Here is a 15,400-nt window from a genome sequence, read left to right on the forward strand (position 1 = left end):
TATATTCATGCTAATAATTATTGGTCAGTAGTGACAAATAATTGCTTGTTTATTTGATTGATTGATCGATTGATTGACTGTAGTATTATATAGATGAATCACTTAGAGGCACAAACTTTCTCAAGGATCCCATCGATGAAATAGTAATATATAATATATACCTAGTAATTATGTCAGCTCGGACTTACCTATAGTCCCTCCTGCACTTTCGTGCTGTGTCAGACGGATACTATCAGAATACTATAGCTTCCTGCGGTCGTGTTTGCGTGTGGCAGATCGACACAGAAAAGGTACACTACGCGTGCGTACGCTACACGTTATTCTAGGCGTTTACTCTCAACTCGCTTGCGGCGGGCAGGCAGGCAGGCGGTAGGGTTCAGTGATGCAGACGCACCATGTGCGTGACTCATACGCTGAACACGTGCTCGCGTCGGGCCCTCCCGGAAGTTTACTGTGTGACGTCATCGGTTTGCATTGGTTCGTTTTGAGCGCGAGCGTGTGAGAGAGGGCGGCGTGTATAAATCTCCTCCAAATATGGCACGCTACTCTGATACACGTGCGCGACGTAGACACGAGTTTTTGATACGATCTTAACTCGGTAGAAACTTTGCATTAACTGCGAACGCGTTGCGCATACCGCTCTTCAGTGAAGGGACGGGGGGTTGTGGAGAATGTGGGACTCGTTTGTTACCGCAAGCGCGGTTTTGTTGGACATTAGAACATAACCTCATAACGAACGTTCTAAACGCAAAGTACTGCAACGCAGAAGATTGAAGGCCTGTCTCGCTGATTACTTCGCATAAATTACTTTAAATATTCTTTCGTTTTCTTTCCTCTATTGCCGATCGCCAATTCAATATCACTGAATATACGCACTGCGAAACTTTTCCGTAAACATTCTTATTCATAAAATTATACATTCCAAACATTTTCGCAGACTGTTCTTATCAAATTTCTTTGTATTTTTGTTGTTTTGTTTCCTTTCGTAACTGGACTCGTAACACAAACACGTATATATATTTTTTATATCTATTAAAGAAACCCTAAGCGAATCTAGAATTGGTAGACATTTATTTCAAGGACGCCTAAATCTATACACAAACCAACGCTGTTGAGAATTTACAATATATTATATAGATATGATAAAATAAATAGAATATATATGAACAGGTGGCGTAATTGAATAGGCATTAGGATACACAGTGTAGTTCCATGGGTCGCTTTCCAGCAAAAATAAATGTCTTAATTATATATTACACGTACAAACACCCAATCTATGGCATTTCAACATGATATTTCAATCATTAATAGTTCACGTGAATGAGGTATGAAGCATTCTAAAATTATCAGTTCGTTGGTAAATACTGATTGACAAGTTTACGACCGATAACTGTTATACATGATAAACTAAAATGCATCAGACATCTTAGTTCTCTAACATCTCACTGGAGTGACAAAAACTACTCACAACACATAATAGCCCAAACAAGAACCCAGAGAAATATTTTAACTGCACAAACTGACTATCACAACATTGTCAGGCAGCTATGGGTCTGTGAGCTGCCAGAGAGGGAAGGGAAAACAAGTGCACTGGTACAGAAATTCACTGCACATGCTAAATTCCCAACTGCGCAGTAGAATAGCATTACATATATCGCACAACAGAATAATCCCTGTAACAAAACACACGGAGTCATATAACAATATATAGTGATGAAGAATACAAACACGAATAATACATATATGCATGCCATTGCATGGTTTGTGACATGTTGTTTAAGATGGTGCTAAATATCATTCACTTCTATCGTCGCTTAATTGTCACACTCAGTTCCCGAAAGGACCAATTGGCAGTCATTACCTGTGAAACTACTTATGCAAGTGATTTTAGACGATCTCTGTAGGTGGCGTGACAGTCGCGAAAATTGCAAGCAGTTCTTCTTCTTCCGCTGACACGCGTCGTTCTTCTGCGCATCCCCCTGGCTTGCCCGTGACGACTTCATCTCAAACGTTTGCGTAGCGGGCGTCGCTTTACCATCGTTTTCGTCGAGAGTGGTGATAAAAAAGTGGGAAGGGTCTTTTTTCTCGTTGACGTTGCTTTCGGCGACGTCGTCCGATTTTTCTTGTTCGGAAAGAAATTCATTGCTGGTGATGTCACCCGGTAGTGACACGAACTGCAGAATGTGAGGTAAACTCCTTCGGAGCGGACTAATGTCGCGCGGTCCGTGGCATCGGCCGAACGACATTCGATGCACGACTGGTGCGGGTTGGACAAGGAATCTCTCCTCTGGTCCTCGCTTCCACGTCCCAGCACCCTCGTCACCTCCCCGGATACTTCCTTTGGAGACGCTCGCCGCTTGACATGAAAACATTTTACGACCGACAGACGGAGCCCTCAGTGTGGACCTCTTCGTCGTTCTCTCCTCCCGCCCACGCGGCACGCTGCGCACTTGTCGTTGGTGCGGCGGAGGCGGGGGCGAGGGAGAGCGACGCGTTCTTGGTGTCCGCGCCGGGGTCGATATGATCATGTTGACAACCCTCTGAAGAAAAACGAAGATGGAATGAACGGAAGAAATTCCTAGGTGGTTTAAAGTTCCCGGATAATCAACATATAACAATAACATAGGTAACATCAATAGCAAGCAACTGCGTGGAGTTGGTAACTGCTAAATTCACAGACCATATTGATATTAGCTAACGAAGCATACCTAACACGTGTACTGTTGCAAATAATATATACACGTTGTGCATGTACTGACGTAAAAATAACAAAAAACACACGTTAAACATGTACTGATGTAACAAATAACAATACATACACGTCATACGTATACTAATGCAAAAATAACAAAACATACACGTTACACATGTATCGATGCAAAAACAAACACATGCGTCATACACGCATAACGCACACGTCATACGTATACTAATGCAAAAATAACAAAACATACACGTTATATATATATATACTGATGCAAAAATAACAGCACATACACGTTATACATTAACTCTTGCAAAAAAGTCATACACGTTGTACATGTACTGATGTAAACACAAACACAAAACGCACACGTCATAGTACGACGTGTACATATATATGCAAAACTCGTCCCACCATAACACAAGCAAATTAGACATGAGCCATACCCCGCTACTCACCGTCCAATTCCCCACGGCGTAGCGTCGCTGCATTGCTCGCGTCTTCGCCACCGTCTTGATGACCATGAGACCTCGCGCGTCGACGGAGGCGCCCCCTGGATGCTGCGGTCCCGCGGGGAACACGATGGAGTAGTCGTGCATGTGGCGCAGAGACGTCGTCTTGTCGCAGGACCTCTCCAGCAGCAGGAGCACCGCGGCCCACTAGATAGAATGAAACTCGAGCTCGAAAAGACACTAAAGACATGCACAAAAAACCCACTCCTGAAGACACACGTGACGATCGAACTCGTCGTCACTGCTGTGTTTTTCCTTGCGCTTTTTTAAGGCAACTATCTACACGTTAGTTACAGACAACACATGAAGAATGTTGTTTTTTGGTGACTATCATTGGCTGCCTTTTTGTTTTTCTGCAATGGTCTTGCCATATCCTCTTGGTAAATACGTAAAAAATAAATAACAGCTACAGTGCTAAAGCATCACAAGCATGTACAGCTCAATCAGCTTCCTCATTCGTCCCCCTCCCCTCGTCCTCCCTCTTACCTGCCTCCTCCATTCTTTCTCTGAAACGCTGTTAATGCTCTGGTAGGTGTTACCCATCATTGCTATGAGCATGTTGACCAGGAGAATCGATACGAGGATCATGTAGGAAACAAAGACAAACTTGGTAAGCACTGGCTTGTGCGTGCAGGAAAACTCCTCGTACTGAAAATCACAACGAATCGACGTTACGGTGCTGCTTCTGTGCCCCACCTGCAAGCGTTATCATGCATGAACCTATCTACATACGCACTCACGTACTCACGCACGCACGCACGCACGCACGCACGCACGCACGCACGCACGCACGCATGCGTGCACACATATATTTTCATTATTTTACTCACTGACTAACGACTGAAATATGCATAAAAAACGCTCAACGTTAATTCTCTGCGTTTATTGTTTAATCGTTAGATGTGATACAACCATCTGGATATTACCACGCGCGCGTAGTAATTGTTGAATGACAATGAATGATTGGTATCATAACAACAAGCGACGCCAGTTCTGTGACTGACCTTAAAAGAATTCAGCATCATTTGGAATAGCATCGCGCCCGTTTTACTCAGAGTGTCCCACTCCGTCACATTCATAGTGGCGTCATTGGCACAGATTATATTTGCACTCTGGAATAGCAGGTAGAAAGCTGAAAGAAAACATTTATTCTCAATGTTACAATCACACACTGAAATGCCGTTGAACTCCAACTTTCATCATACGCTCGTCACGGGGTTAAAAGGGGTCCTTCAGTATTTCTATTTGAATTTCATGCAATAAAAATTTAATAATAATTATTAATAGTAATAAAACGCCATGTTGAAAACTTACCCGGTGAAAACGCCATGTTGAGGATCAGATAGATGATAGAGAATCGAAACAAGTCGCCTCGCAGCATCAGATAAATCATCGTCACGAACGGCCCTGTAAGCCGCATGCTCCTGTGAGGTAGCACGAGAAGAAAGAGTACAAGGATCAGCACAGTTAACAAAGGTAGACACATACAACAGATAACACGTGAAATCTCTTTAAATAGTATTGCGCTTTCACGAAATGACTATTTCGATATTTATTATAGTCGTATGGGGATTTCAGTTAGAATTTATATATTTTACAATCTCGCATTCTACATCTTTGCATCTTACACTAAAAGAGAACACAAATTCCTTTGTTGTGGAATAAACATATATATATAGCCATAGAGGAAAAACTGGAGAAAGTAAAGAAATTTCATAGGAGTAGGTTAGTGTACGTAGGAAGGTAAGTATGGAATTTAAAACTAAGATGCACATCCCTGGGTGCACATCACGCTCCAACTCTTATTGTCACTGTCAATCATATCACCTTGCAAAGAAGAGCAGGTAAAGCCAGCATCCAGGAATGGCTACGGCAGTGAGAGCATCCTCTATGTATGGCGACAGCATGAAGCGTGCGACCACGGCCAGGAGCAGCACGATGGAGGACAAGGTAAAACACGCCTTCGACGGTGCGTAGTGCTGCCAAACGTCATACAAACAAGTTTGAAACAACCGCTCATTCTTTCTGACTAACACATGATTATAACTTCTGCCAAGGTTTTGTCACGATGTCTCAATATGCGTCCCTGCTGCCCCCTGTGGCCATTTACGATCATCACTAGTTTTGTACACCATTCCCGTGGGCCTTGATCATGACGCATGTCGAGATGACAAAGAAGCAAACAAGGTCGCATACATCAAGACTGCATTGATGTATCGATGAGATATAGTTCTACCGTAATTTACTCGCTCCCACCCACATGTACGATCGATCTCGTGCCAGATTTGTAGACTAATAGCCAGTTAATCGTAACATCTAAACTTTGAGAAAAAAACGAGACTTTGGGAAAAAATGGTAAAAACACGAGCGTAAGCCCACAGCGAGCCGGAACCATTCGCCGCACCACGCCGGCATCGTTAGCACATCGTCTCACCAGATTCTTCAGGAATCTGCTGAAGCCCTGGACCTTTATTTCCCAGATGTTCTGCAGGAAGAGGAAAGCGGTGGCACTGAGGACTGCACCGGCCTCCGCGACGTAGCGCACCTGTGCGTCGTAGAATTCACGCGTTATAATCAGCAGTGTCTACTCATTAGTTTAACTAATATGTTACCTACAAAACGTAATTCATAAGTGTATTGTAATAAAGTAAATTGAATTGAACCGGATTGAATATAATCTCTGTGTAGCAAGGTATGGTCGCGATTTTCAGTAGTCGTGTGCTTCACACTGATCGCTTGCTATTAATGATAGATTGACACCATCCAGGTATCCACCATACCACCCAATCTTGGAATAAGTTAGTTGGATATCATGATAACATTGTTCTTCGATTTTATAATAAAGACTCTCCTACAATGTTTGGTTGTCGTATGCTTTACTCGGATCGCTTGTTATTAACGATAGATTGATACCGACCCAGGTAAATCTTCTAATGAGTTCATTGAATGCCATGATAATGTAATTAAGGGTAATTCTATTGATAAATCCATGTAGTTATAACCTCTTAGCCACATATATCTATTGCCATCTGGTGACTAGCACAAGCAAACTCATTCAATTTGACGAAGACACCTTGATCAGTCGTCGAAACTATTCTTGCTGACGTGGTAATCACACGGAATAAAATAAAATAAAATAAAATATATAATATAAAATAAAATTTCATGAATTAAATAAAATGAAATAAAATAAATAATATAAAATAATAAAATAAAAATTAATGTCGTGCTTACCCAGGTGGTCGCATATGTTACGGCGGCCGCGTCGACGCCGCGGTGAGGTCTCAGGTATACTGCGATACTGAGCAGCGATAGATGCAGGATGTGTAGACACAACTTCTTTGTGTATGTCGCCTAAGTGGAATTAAGGTGGTAATTAATTAATTAATTAGTTAATTAATTTGGACCAATTGATTTCATTATTATCAGATGCTTATGCTCCAGTTAGTTTTTTTTTTTACAATTATTACACATATCTGTTTGCAATATACCTGGACACGAGTGTGGACGAGCACACGCGCACACACACGCACGCACGCACGCATGTACGCACACACATACACACACACGCAGCTAAATTTAGATTCCTGCAATATAACTAAACTGACGAATTTCATATACGTGAGCTTGTTTATATGGCGAAGACCTACTCTGCCAAATGTAACCCATTTTTCTTCGAGCAACTTCTGGATTATTCCCCCAGTCAGCATTTCCAGGTGTTCTCTAGTTTCTCCCTTCACGATAATCATGATGGCCGAATTCCAATCTGGAACGAAAGGTATAATATCTTATCACCCCATGTATACTAAGTAGGCGTGAGAACACAACATTTTGAAAATCCCTGAATTCTGGAAATTCGCGGATCCGCTGACGATTCTCATGCTTGGTGAAAATCAGTTAAACAGCCGCTACGAATTTCCGGCTTTCGAAAGTCGTGAACGCTCAAGAGTTTATAGAGAATGTTAATGTGAGAGGCAAGTACTTACTAGTCCCTCCGTCCGGGCTGATGCTGTCGATTGCATGAAGAGGGTAGACGGAGCAGCTAATATTGTTATATCGCCACAGCTCCTGCGAAACAGAATGATAACAAACCTAAGAAACCAGCACCGATTTTATATGCCTCCTTTCTAATTCAAATTCTTTGCTGGGAAAAGGAAAAGTGTTTACTTATTACTCCTTTAGAAACAGAACTAACACTTTTCTGCAAATCAAGTCGTTGATTCCGATCAGTAAGGAATATATAAACTCCATAATTCAACTCGTACAATACGTCAGGATTAAAGATCAATATTCGCGTTTTCTCGCATCGAAATTCCATTACATTTCCCACACTCTACTTCCGTATTGTAATTTTCATGGCGATTAATTAAGAGTTTGCGAAATAATGCCCGCACGAGACAGACACGACACTTACTTAACACTTAACTTTTAACGCTTACTTCACAGTTTATAGTAATAAAATTAATGCCCGCGGGGCACAGACACGACATTTACTTTACAGTTTATAGTAATAATGCCCGTGGGTCACAGACACGACACTTACTTCCCAGGTTACGTAAATAAAGCCCACACTTACTTAACGCTTTACTTTTAACACTTACTTCACAGTTTAGCTCCAGCATGGCGTTGAACAGACTCTCACGGCCCATGTGTGCGGCCAGCGTCAGCGGCGTGAGGCCCGCGTCGTTCTCTATGTTAGAATCGGCCGCACGCTTGCAGTGCCTCAGCGCGTGCGAATACATCTTCTGTTTTAAGGTCGAAACGCACGCTTAGAAGAGAACGGCCGCCTCTCAGCCATGACAAGGAGCCGTGACTCAGAACGCTTAATCTACATGAAACATGCCCCGTTAGGTCAGAAGCGTAAAACCACTCACGTTTCCGCTACCAATGGTGTATATGACTGACCGTGAGCCAATCCAGAGAGACATGATACAAGATTGCATGGCACAGCTTTGCTGTTGATCCTAAGCGCTGGGCGCAGATGGCCACCATCACCACCACCTTCACCCCCAAAGCCCCCAAAAAAAAAAAACAAAGCCCACGCACGCACCACCACCACCACGCGATCACCCACCATGCCCACTTCAGCCACCACCAGCACCACCACCACCACCACGCACCACCTCACCACCACCACACACCATCACCACTCATCACACCTATCAACGCACTAACCAACCACCACCACCACTATCACCATCCACCATCACACAACAACCACCACACATCACCACCATCATTCACCATCACCACTACCACCCACCACCACACACCACCAGGCACTATCCCACCACCAACGGGACCAACGACGACGCAACACCACCACCACCACACAGCACCACAGCACACACACCACACCAGCACACCACCAGCAGCACACCAGCACCATCCACCACTCACCACTCACCACCACAGCACCACACGCACGCACCACCACCACACCACAGCAGGCAGCAGCAGCAGCAGGGCATCAGAGGTACCTGCCAGGTTTGATGATGACGAGCATGTGGAGCACAGTGTTTCCCAGCGAGTCCTGCAGGTCAGGGTTCGCTCCTGCCTCCAACAGCAAGTCGTAGCACTGCGTGTCCCCGCGGCAGGCCGCAAACACCCGCCACCGAAACGGATACTCGCCGAAATATGCGCAGCCTGTGAGAGAGGGCGAAGCCAGTTTTACACACGTCAGTGAGTCCTGCGTGATCACGCAGCAGCTCAAATACTGCGTATTACTCTAATCGACGCTTCAGATAAAATCGCCAGTGACGTTCACAACGCTCGCTGCACGCACGTCACATCACAAATGACAGTTTCTTCGGGAGTCCAAAATGTAATTCATAAAATCGTAAGTAAGTATTTGATGATTGTTTACTTTAGAGTCTAGAGAGAAGGCAAGAACGCCACCACCTATACGCAGACACTACATATATACATATACTAATATAGTATATAAATATATAATATATATATAAATAACTATACACCAATTACTACAAGCATTATCCCAGACTGAGCTGCCTATATACATAACATATACTAATATATATATAAACTCTATAATATATATATAACTATGAGACAACACATATACTACCACCACCACTATACCGTGATACTTCTATATAAATAATTAAAAAAACCTCATATTATAATTAAATCTCCATATAGTTTCAGAAGCCTCGTCGCCCGTGCATGTCAAGCTCGAAGATGGATCTTGTACCTTTGACTCGGCTCGCGGTGGTCAGCTTCGGCAGCTTGCAGTCGTCGGGCGCGGAAGAAGCGGCCGCTGCTGCGCTGGTCGACCACTCGCGCGGAGTTACGAGCACTTTCGTTAGCGCGTAATGTCCGTTCAACACGGTCGAGGTGAAGGCGCGCTCTGACGCTGTCGACATACACACACAGACAGTGGTTCATCACTACATCGCACGCCGGGGTCGCGCGACAGCCCGTAACATAAAGTGAGCTACACCCCCCAGGAAGGTGAAGGGTGGGGCGGGGTAGGGTGGCAGGGTGGGGTAATGGTGGATGGGTAGGGTGGGTGGGGGGAGAGGAATCGGCAGCTCTGCACCTCCGAGAGGACGTGTCCATCAATCGCAACAATGATGTAAGGGGGGAGGCGCACGCCCTGGGGTAGGGTGGGGTACGGCGTGGGTGTGAGGTAGGGTGGGGTAGGGTGGTGTGTGTGTGGGGGAGGGGAATGCAGCTCCACATTCCGAGATTAAGAGTCCGTGACGTAAACACGACGGTTTAACGGTGAGGTTCGATGTAGACGATGTAATTAAGGGGGGGGGAGGTAAACGTTAGAGACGTAGGTGTTAGAGCCGCGTCTGCGAAGCAGAAAAGAGGCGGTGGCCAAGAATAGAGAGAGGGTGGAGGAGGGAGGGCGGAGGTGCAGCAGGTTACACTCTTCTCAGGCTGTTATTTCCTGTCTCTCTCTCTGCTGCCACATCTCATGATTAATTAGTATTCACAGGTAAGCACAGTAGCTGCAAAAGTAGGTAGCCAAGCTGCTATTGGCAGTCGCAGCTAGGCTGCAAATGTCGCATGGGCGAGGGCAATCGCACTCATGGGTCTATACAAATAATTTAATCAGCAGGGTCACTGCATTCTAATGAGTGTTCCGCACTGCTCGTCGTCGGTAGCAATCAGGAACTTTAACCCTACCATATAATGAATGTGGCAGATCGTGAGCACGTACACGGTGCCAAAGTTCAAAGTCTGAAGTCACGTCGACATCTGCTGCAAAGTCGGCAACAAATAAGTATCACTGATCCTCGGCAGCAGATCAACATATCCCTCACGCTCAACTACCCTCGTTCTCAAATCCACGCTAACTTCTAGAATCAGGTCTGTGCCGCTGATATATTGCAGCGTGAGAAAGTAAAGACTGGCTCGCCTGACCGAATACTCCCGCATTTTATCTCTGCCCTGACAGCATTCAGTCTAACATTAACTATAATGTCGAGCGCCAACGAGCGAACGAACGGTTCTATAGACGATTAATTTCGATGTGCGCATTTATAGGAACTCTGCGATCTCTCCAAGTTAGATTCAGCATGAGCGCGACATGCACATACGCGTCATGAAGCTCAGCGATGTTGCATGTATTCGTATTATAAGGAATCTGCGGCATCTCCTCGCGAGAGATCAGTAATTATAAGCAGACTAATCCGTATAGCTCAGGATGTCTCGATGATATCTCTTTTCTAAGGATCTGCAGGATTTCTCGCGAAGATATCAGTAGCGATGACTACTGTATACGCGAGAAGATGTTAATGTTTTATTTAGGGAGTCGCGGGTTCTCTCGTGAAGAGGATCAGTAGGCCGATGACGTACCCAATTTCCCTCCCCACCACACACCCCTCACCCCCGTAATAGCTTCAGATTGTTCATGTTTTATTTAGGAATCTGCGGGATCTCTCTGAATAGATCTCAGTAGCACGACTGACGCTCATACAGCCAGGATGTCTTCATCCCTGTAATTCTATTTACTGGATCCTGACGCGACTCTCTCGATCAGCCACAGAGATTGCAGTAGGGTGCGACGACTAACCGTATAGCTGAGCGATGTTCATGTATTTATGTAGGATCGTGCAGCTCATTCCGCAACGAGATCAGTAAGGGCAACCGACTAACGTTATAGCTCAGGATGTTCATGTAATTTATTAAGGATCTGCGGGAATCTCTCGCACGAAATCAGTAAGATCAACGACTAACGTATGCTCAGGATGCAGTACTTTATTAGGATCTGCGGGATCTTCTCGATCGCAACGAGATCAGTAGGCGACGACTAACGTATAGCTTCAGGATGTTCATGTATTTATTCTAGGATCTGCGGGATCCTCTCTGATCATAAAACGAGATCAGGTAAGGCACGACTAACGCGTAAGCCAGGATGTCATGGTATTTATTAGGATCTGCGATCTCTCGGATCCAGCACGAATACAGTTAAGGCGACGACTAGCGGCGGTGATAGCTTCAGGATGTTGCATTAGATACGTGACGACTTCAGTACTGGGGGACCTGAGAGGCGAAGCCGCGCCATGCGCTATCTCGCAGTGAATGTCATAGTGCTGCCTCTAGAAGCGAAGTCCGCAGCAGCGTTTCGCCGTACAGGACCTAGCGGTGTTCGCAACTTCCAAACACGCCTGCAGCGCAAAATCTCAGGCGATTAAGTGTACGATCGCAAGTTTTATTCATAGCGACACTATACTACATCGATAGTAACCGGACGCGGTTATTGTCGTCCTCTGAAACGTTTGCGTTAGCTTAATGAAAATTGCGGAATCAACTACTTAATTCCCGTTACTACTAACTTATCTAGTTACATAAGGTCACAGCTATATTTGATAATGGCATTATCTCATTTTACCGAAGTCAATCATTATTTTACCAGCGTCCTGACGACAGCTGCCTGATTGACACCGTTCACCCCGCCCGCCGTAGTTTACACGGTGTCCACACACGCGCTTTAATTGTGCAATGTTCCCCAATGGGTTCGGCGCTGCTAATAGCAGCACGCGGAGTGCAATGTCAAATGTTAACACTAGGAGACTTAACGTTCCGTGATTCTACAACACATTGTACTAATCTGTTGCCCTGCACTGTACAGCAGCCCAGGGAGGGGCGCTCAGCTCGCATTCAGGTCAATTTTCCGCCAGACAACTACGACCGTATCATAACAACTTGTTTTCTTGGGATGCACGCTTTGTACGCCTTCAGGCAACACTACTGACGCCGGATTTACATGGTGAAGGGCCCCTCAGCTACTTGACAGCTGTAGAGTCCAATCTCATTAGGTATCAATTTTTTTAAACTACAGAGAAATAAGCTCTTTGGAAATCTTTAGACAGAATGACTGAGTGTAAGAACTGAGATTGGCATTGGGTTTGGCGCGCCGATTAGGTCAGCATCCGTGGGACCAACCGGCAAAACCACTGACGCAAAGATGCATATACCCAAATCCATGGCAGAGGCCTCGGTGGTAAGGATTGCCTTGTAGAACTTTAAAAGAGCAGGCAGAGCGCTGAGCTATCTGGGTCCTGCTGCTACAGTTATGAACTTAGTCGTTGGGCGAGCTGCACATTCTGTTGAGCCGCGCCAGATATGGCAGGAAGCGCATGCTTGCGTAGCACATCCTTGTTAGGGCCCCACGCTGCACTATCTCACCAGCATGCGATTTGTTTATTTCATTAATGATATCTTGCGCTTTCCTTCGAATCTGTGTCCATTAGATTCACAGGCTATCTATTTTATCTATCTATACAACACGATTTCAACAGGTATGAGCGCCTCTGGATCCTCCAAGTTTTTAATTTAGAGGGGCGCTGAGGCGCACGTCCCTGTGTCTACGCAGGCCTCGACTCGTTGAGAGCAGGAGCCGAACTCCTGACCTGCGGACTTCCTGCTGGAAATCACTGTGGCTCCACATGTCGTCTCAATCTTACAACTCCCTGGTCAAACTCCCTCTCTCATCTGAGCTGTGCCATCCTCCTCGCCCTGCCTCCACTTCACTGCTGCGCCTCTGCTTTTGGCGCTGGTGTGTTGGTGGTGTGTGCTCTAGGCTGTTTGTCGGTCGGCGGGTCGCTGTATAGCTGCTGGTGGTGCGCGGATGGTGCGTCGTGCTGCGGAGTATTGTCGCTGTGCGTAGCACTGTGTGCCTTCCTTGCCTCCGCGTACCGGGTCCGGTCACGGATCCCCGTCTGTGCACACATGTCGCACGACCTAATTGTACGGCCGTTTCCCGGCTCGCATACACACCGTATCACGGAGTTTTCCTGTCACGCGTCTCAATTTTACTACCGCTCTCTCTCCTATCTAGCTTTCTCTTCTCTCTTATTATATTCAAAAAAATTTAAAACCAGCGATGCATGCCTTTTACTGCCCCTTAATAATGCTTCTTCCTATCCCCTGAGTGTACAGTCATGAAATCATCACTATATACTACGTGTCTCTAAATATTATTATGGTAACAGTTATGTTTCAGCACAACGGTAAATGGATACGCACGGCCATAGCTACATGAATATATGTTTAAGATCAAGATGAGAAAGTAAACTCTTATATATTATAATATGGTACTAGTTTATTATTTATTCGTTTAACAAAGTTACATGAGAATAAAATCTAATTTAAACTAGGCCTATAGTTGCCACGAGATGCGTCGTGCAAGTGTAATCGAATAATCAAAAGATGGCCGTTCCCAATCGTATAGTAGGTACATGGCTAAAATCCAGTAAGTCTATTCAGGCAGTTGCGCAGCTGTGATGACAGGTGCATTGGCAGGTTGGCAGGCAAAAGTTATGATAGAAGCGTTGCGCAGCCTATGGCTGCCTGTGTTTTTGGCCTTGTGACATTCACCGGATTCAGCCTGCAGGCCTAAGTGCAGGGTCTATAGACACAGCTGCTTTAGAAATCTATGATTTAAGGGAGCGTAAACGCTTGGTTCAACAACCATTTGCTTTGCAATTAAACCTGTGCAAGCTGTAGCCTGCACATTGGACACAGTATGGGCTCTAATAATAGCAAAAGCAGTTCAGTCATTTGTTGACAGTGAAGCAAATCCATGTTTACCCTGGCCTCTTGAGGGTCTATAAAGGTTATCCGCTTATCTTCGCATGTCAGGCATCGAAGGGACCTTTCATGGTCGCTTCATAAAGCCATAAAAATGCTAGGTCACCGCTGAAACAAGAAAAGTTTTCTCATGCGCTCCGTCAGACCCATGTCCGTCAGAAAATGTCAAAATCCGCCCTGGTGGCCCACTGTACGCTTTGAGCTTGTGACCTCCATTTCGGCACAGTGAATGGGCTTTTTCCTACATGATGCTATAGCACCGACTATCACGAGCCTAGTCGAGCCGTTTTTAGGTTGTGGCGCCCATTAATGCATTTCGCTTCCTATACCTAAGTTACGGAGTGAATGTTTCGACTTCTTTTACACGCTCTTGACCTTTGACCTTTGACCCCCAGCTTGACATCCGAACTCGTTTTGACGCTCCGCCGCCGATGTGGGCCGAAATATCGTGACCTGTACGTCGAGCGGTTAAGATTTGTGCGCACTGTTGGACGCACGGACCGCACGGACGGACGGACGCAACGGACGGACGGACGATCAAGGGGATTCTAAAAGCTGTCATCTGACTATTCAGATGAGGCTAAAACAGCTAACAAATGCAAACGAAATGCTGAGATTTTGAGAGGCGCTTCAGACTGATGTGAGGCGGTAACCTTATTTAGGGCTTATGCCTAAATCTGCGCCCGCAAACACCAGGGCTGTAGCCTGGGGGCAAGGGCAGCTGCGCTTAGATTTTTAGCAAAAAAAACAGTTCTGACCTAAAGAGAATTGTCCGTAGTCATGAATGAAGGCTGTACATGTATTCAAAGTGACTGCAATACGGCATGCTCCTGCTGCCCAGACGCCGCGCACCTGTTTCTCCCTCATTGAAAATTGGATCTGCGGGCATTGCCCCGCTAGGTATTCGCTCAGCTGACGGCCTGGAACACGACGCAACACAAACACACCGAAGTACGGCATGTATTAGCGTACCAACACTACACGTACACGTGTATAGTGTCTAAGCGTTGTCCGTGGAGCATTTCTCTGCGTGCAAACCTAGCAGCTTAGTGAACAACGGTTTCCCTCTAACGACTTCTCGGCTCCTACATGCCTTTAGTGAAGCCAAGTTTCCCCT

The 15,400-nt window shown here is 45.5% G+C and overlaps 1 protein-coding gene across 1 annotated transcript in view; it reads right to left on the minus strand.

Moving 5' to 3' along the window:
• Positions 1 to 1,074: 1,074 nt before the first annotated feature.
• The window catches only part of LOC106811885 (transient receptor potential cation channel subfamily V member 6-like), a 26,333-nt gene continuing 12,007 nt past the window's right edge, over positions 1,075 to 15,400 (minus strand). Inside the window, exons 6-17 of the mRNA XM_014815604.1 lie at positions 8,697 to 8,862; positions 7,818 to 7,938; positions 7,203 to 7,284; positions 6,867 to 6,982; positions 6,451 to 6,570; positions 5,651 to 5,761; positions 5,044 to 5,195; positions 4,531 to 4,640; positions 4,221 to 4,348; positions 3,703 to 3,864; positions 3,163 to 3,363; positions 1,075 to 2,540 (exon numbers count right to left, since the gene is read on the minus strand). Coding sequence (XP_014671090.1) covers positions 1,815 to 2,540; positions 3,163 to 3,363; positions 3,703 to 3,864; positions 4,221 to 4,348; positions 4,531 to 4,640; positions 5,044 to 5,195; positions 5,651 to 5,761; positions 6,451 to 6,570; positions 6,867 to 6,982; positions 7,203 to 7,284; positions 7,818 to 7,938; positions 8,697 to 8,862 — 2,195 coding nt within the window. The 3' untranslated portion in view covers positions 1,075 to 1,814. The remainder of the gene's footprint in view (positions 2,541 to 3,162; positions 3,364 to 3,702; positions 3,865 to 4,220; positions 4,349 to 4,530; positions 4,641 to 5,043; positions 5,196 to 5,650; positions 5,762 to 6,450; positions 6,571 to 6,866; positions 6,983 to 7,202; positions 7,285 to 7,817; positions 7,939 to 8,696; positions 8,863 to 15,400) is intronic.

The sequence above is a fragment of the Priapulus caudatus genome, unplaced genomic scaffold, assembly GCF_000485595.1.
Source record: "Priapulus caudatus unplaced genomic scaffold, Priapulus_caudatus-5.0.1 Scaffold586, whole genome shotgun sequence".
Lineage (NCBI taxonomy): Eukaryota > Metazoa > Priapulida > Priapulimorpha > Priapulimorphida > Priapulidae > Priapulus > Priapulus caudatus.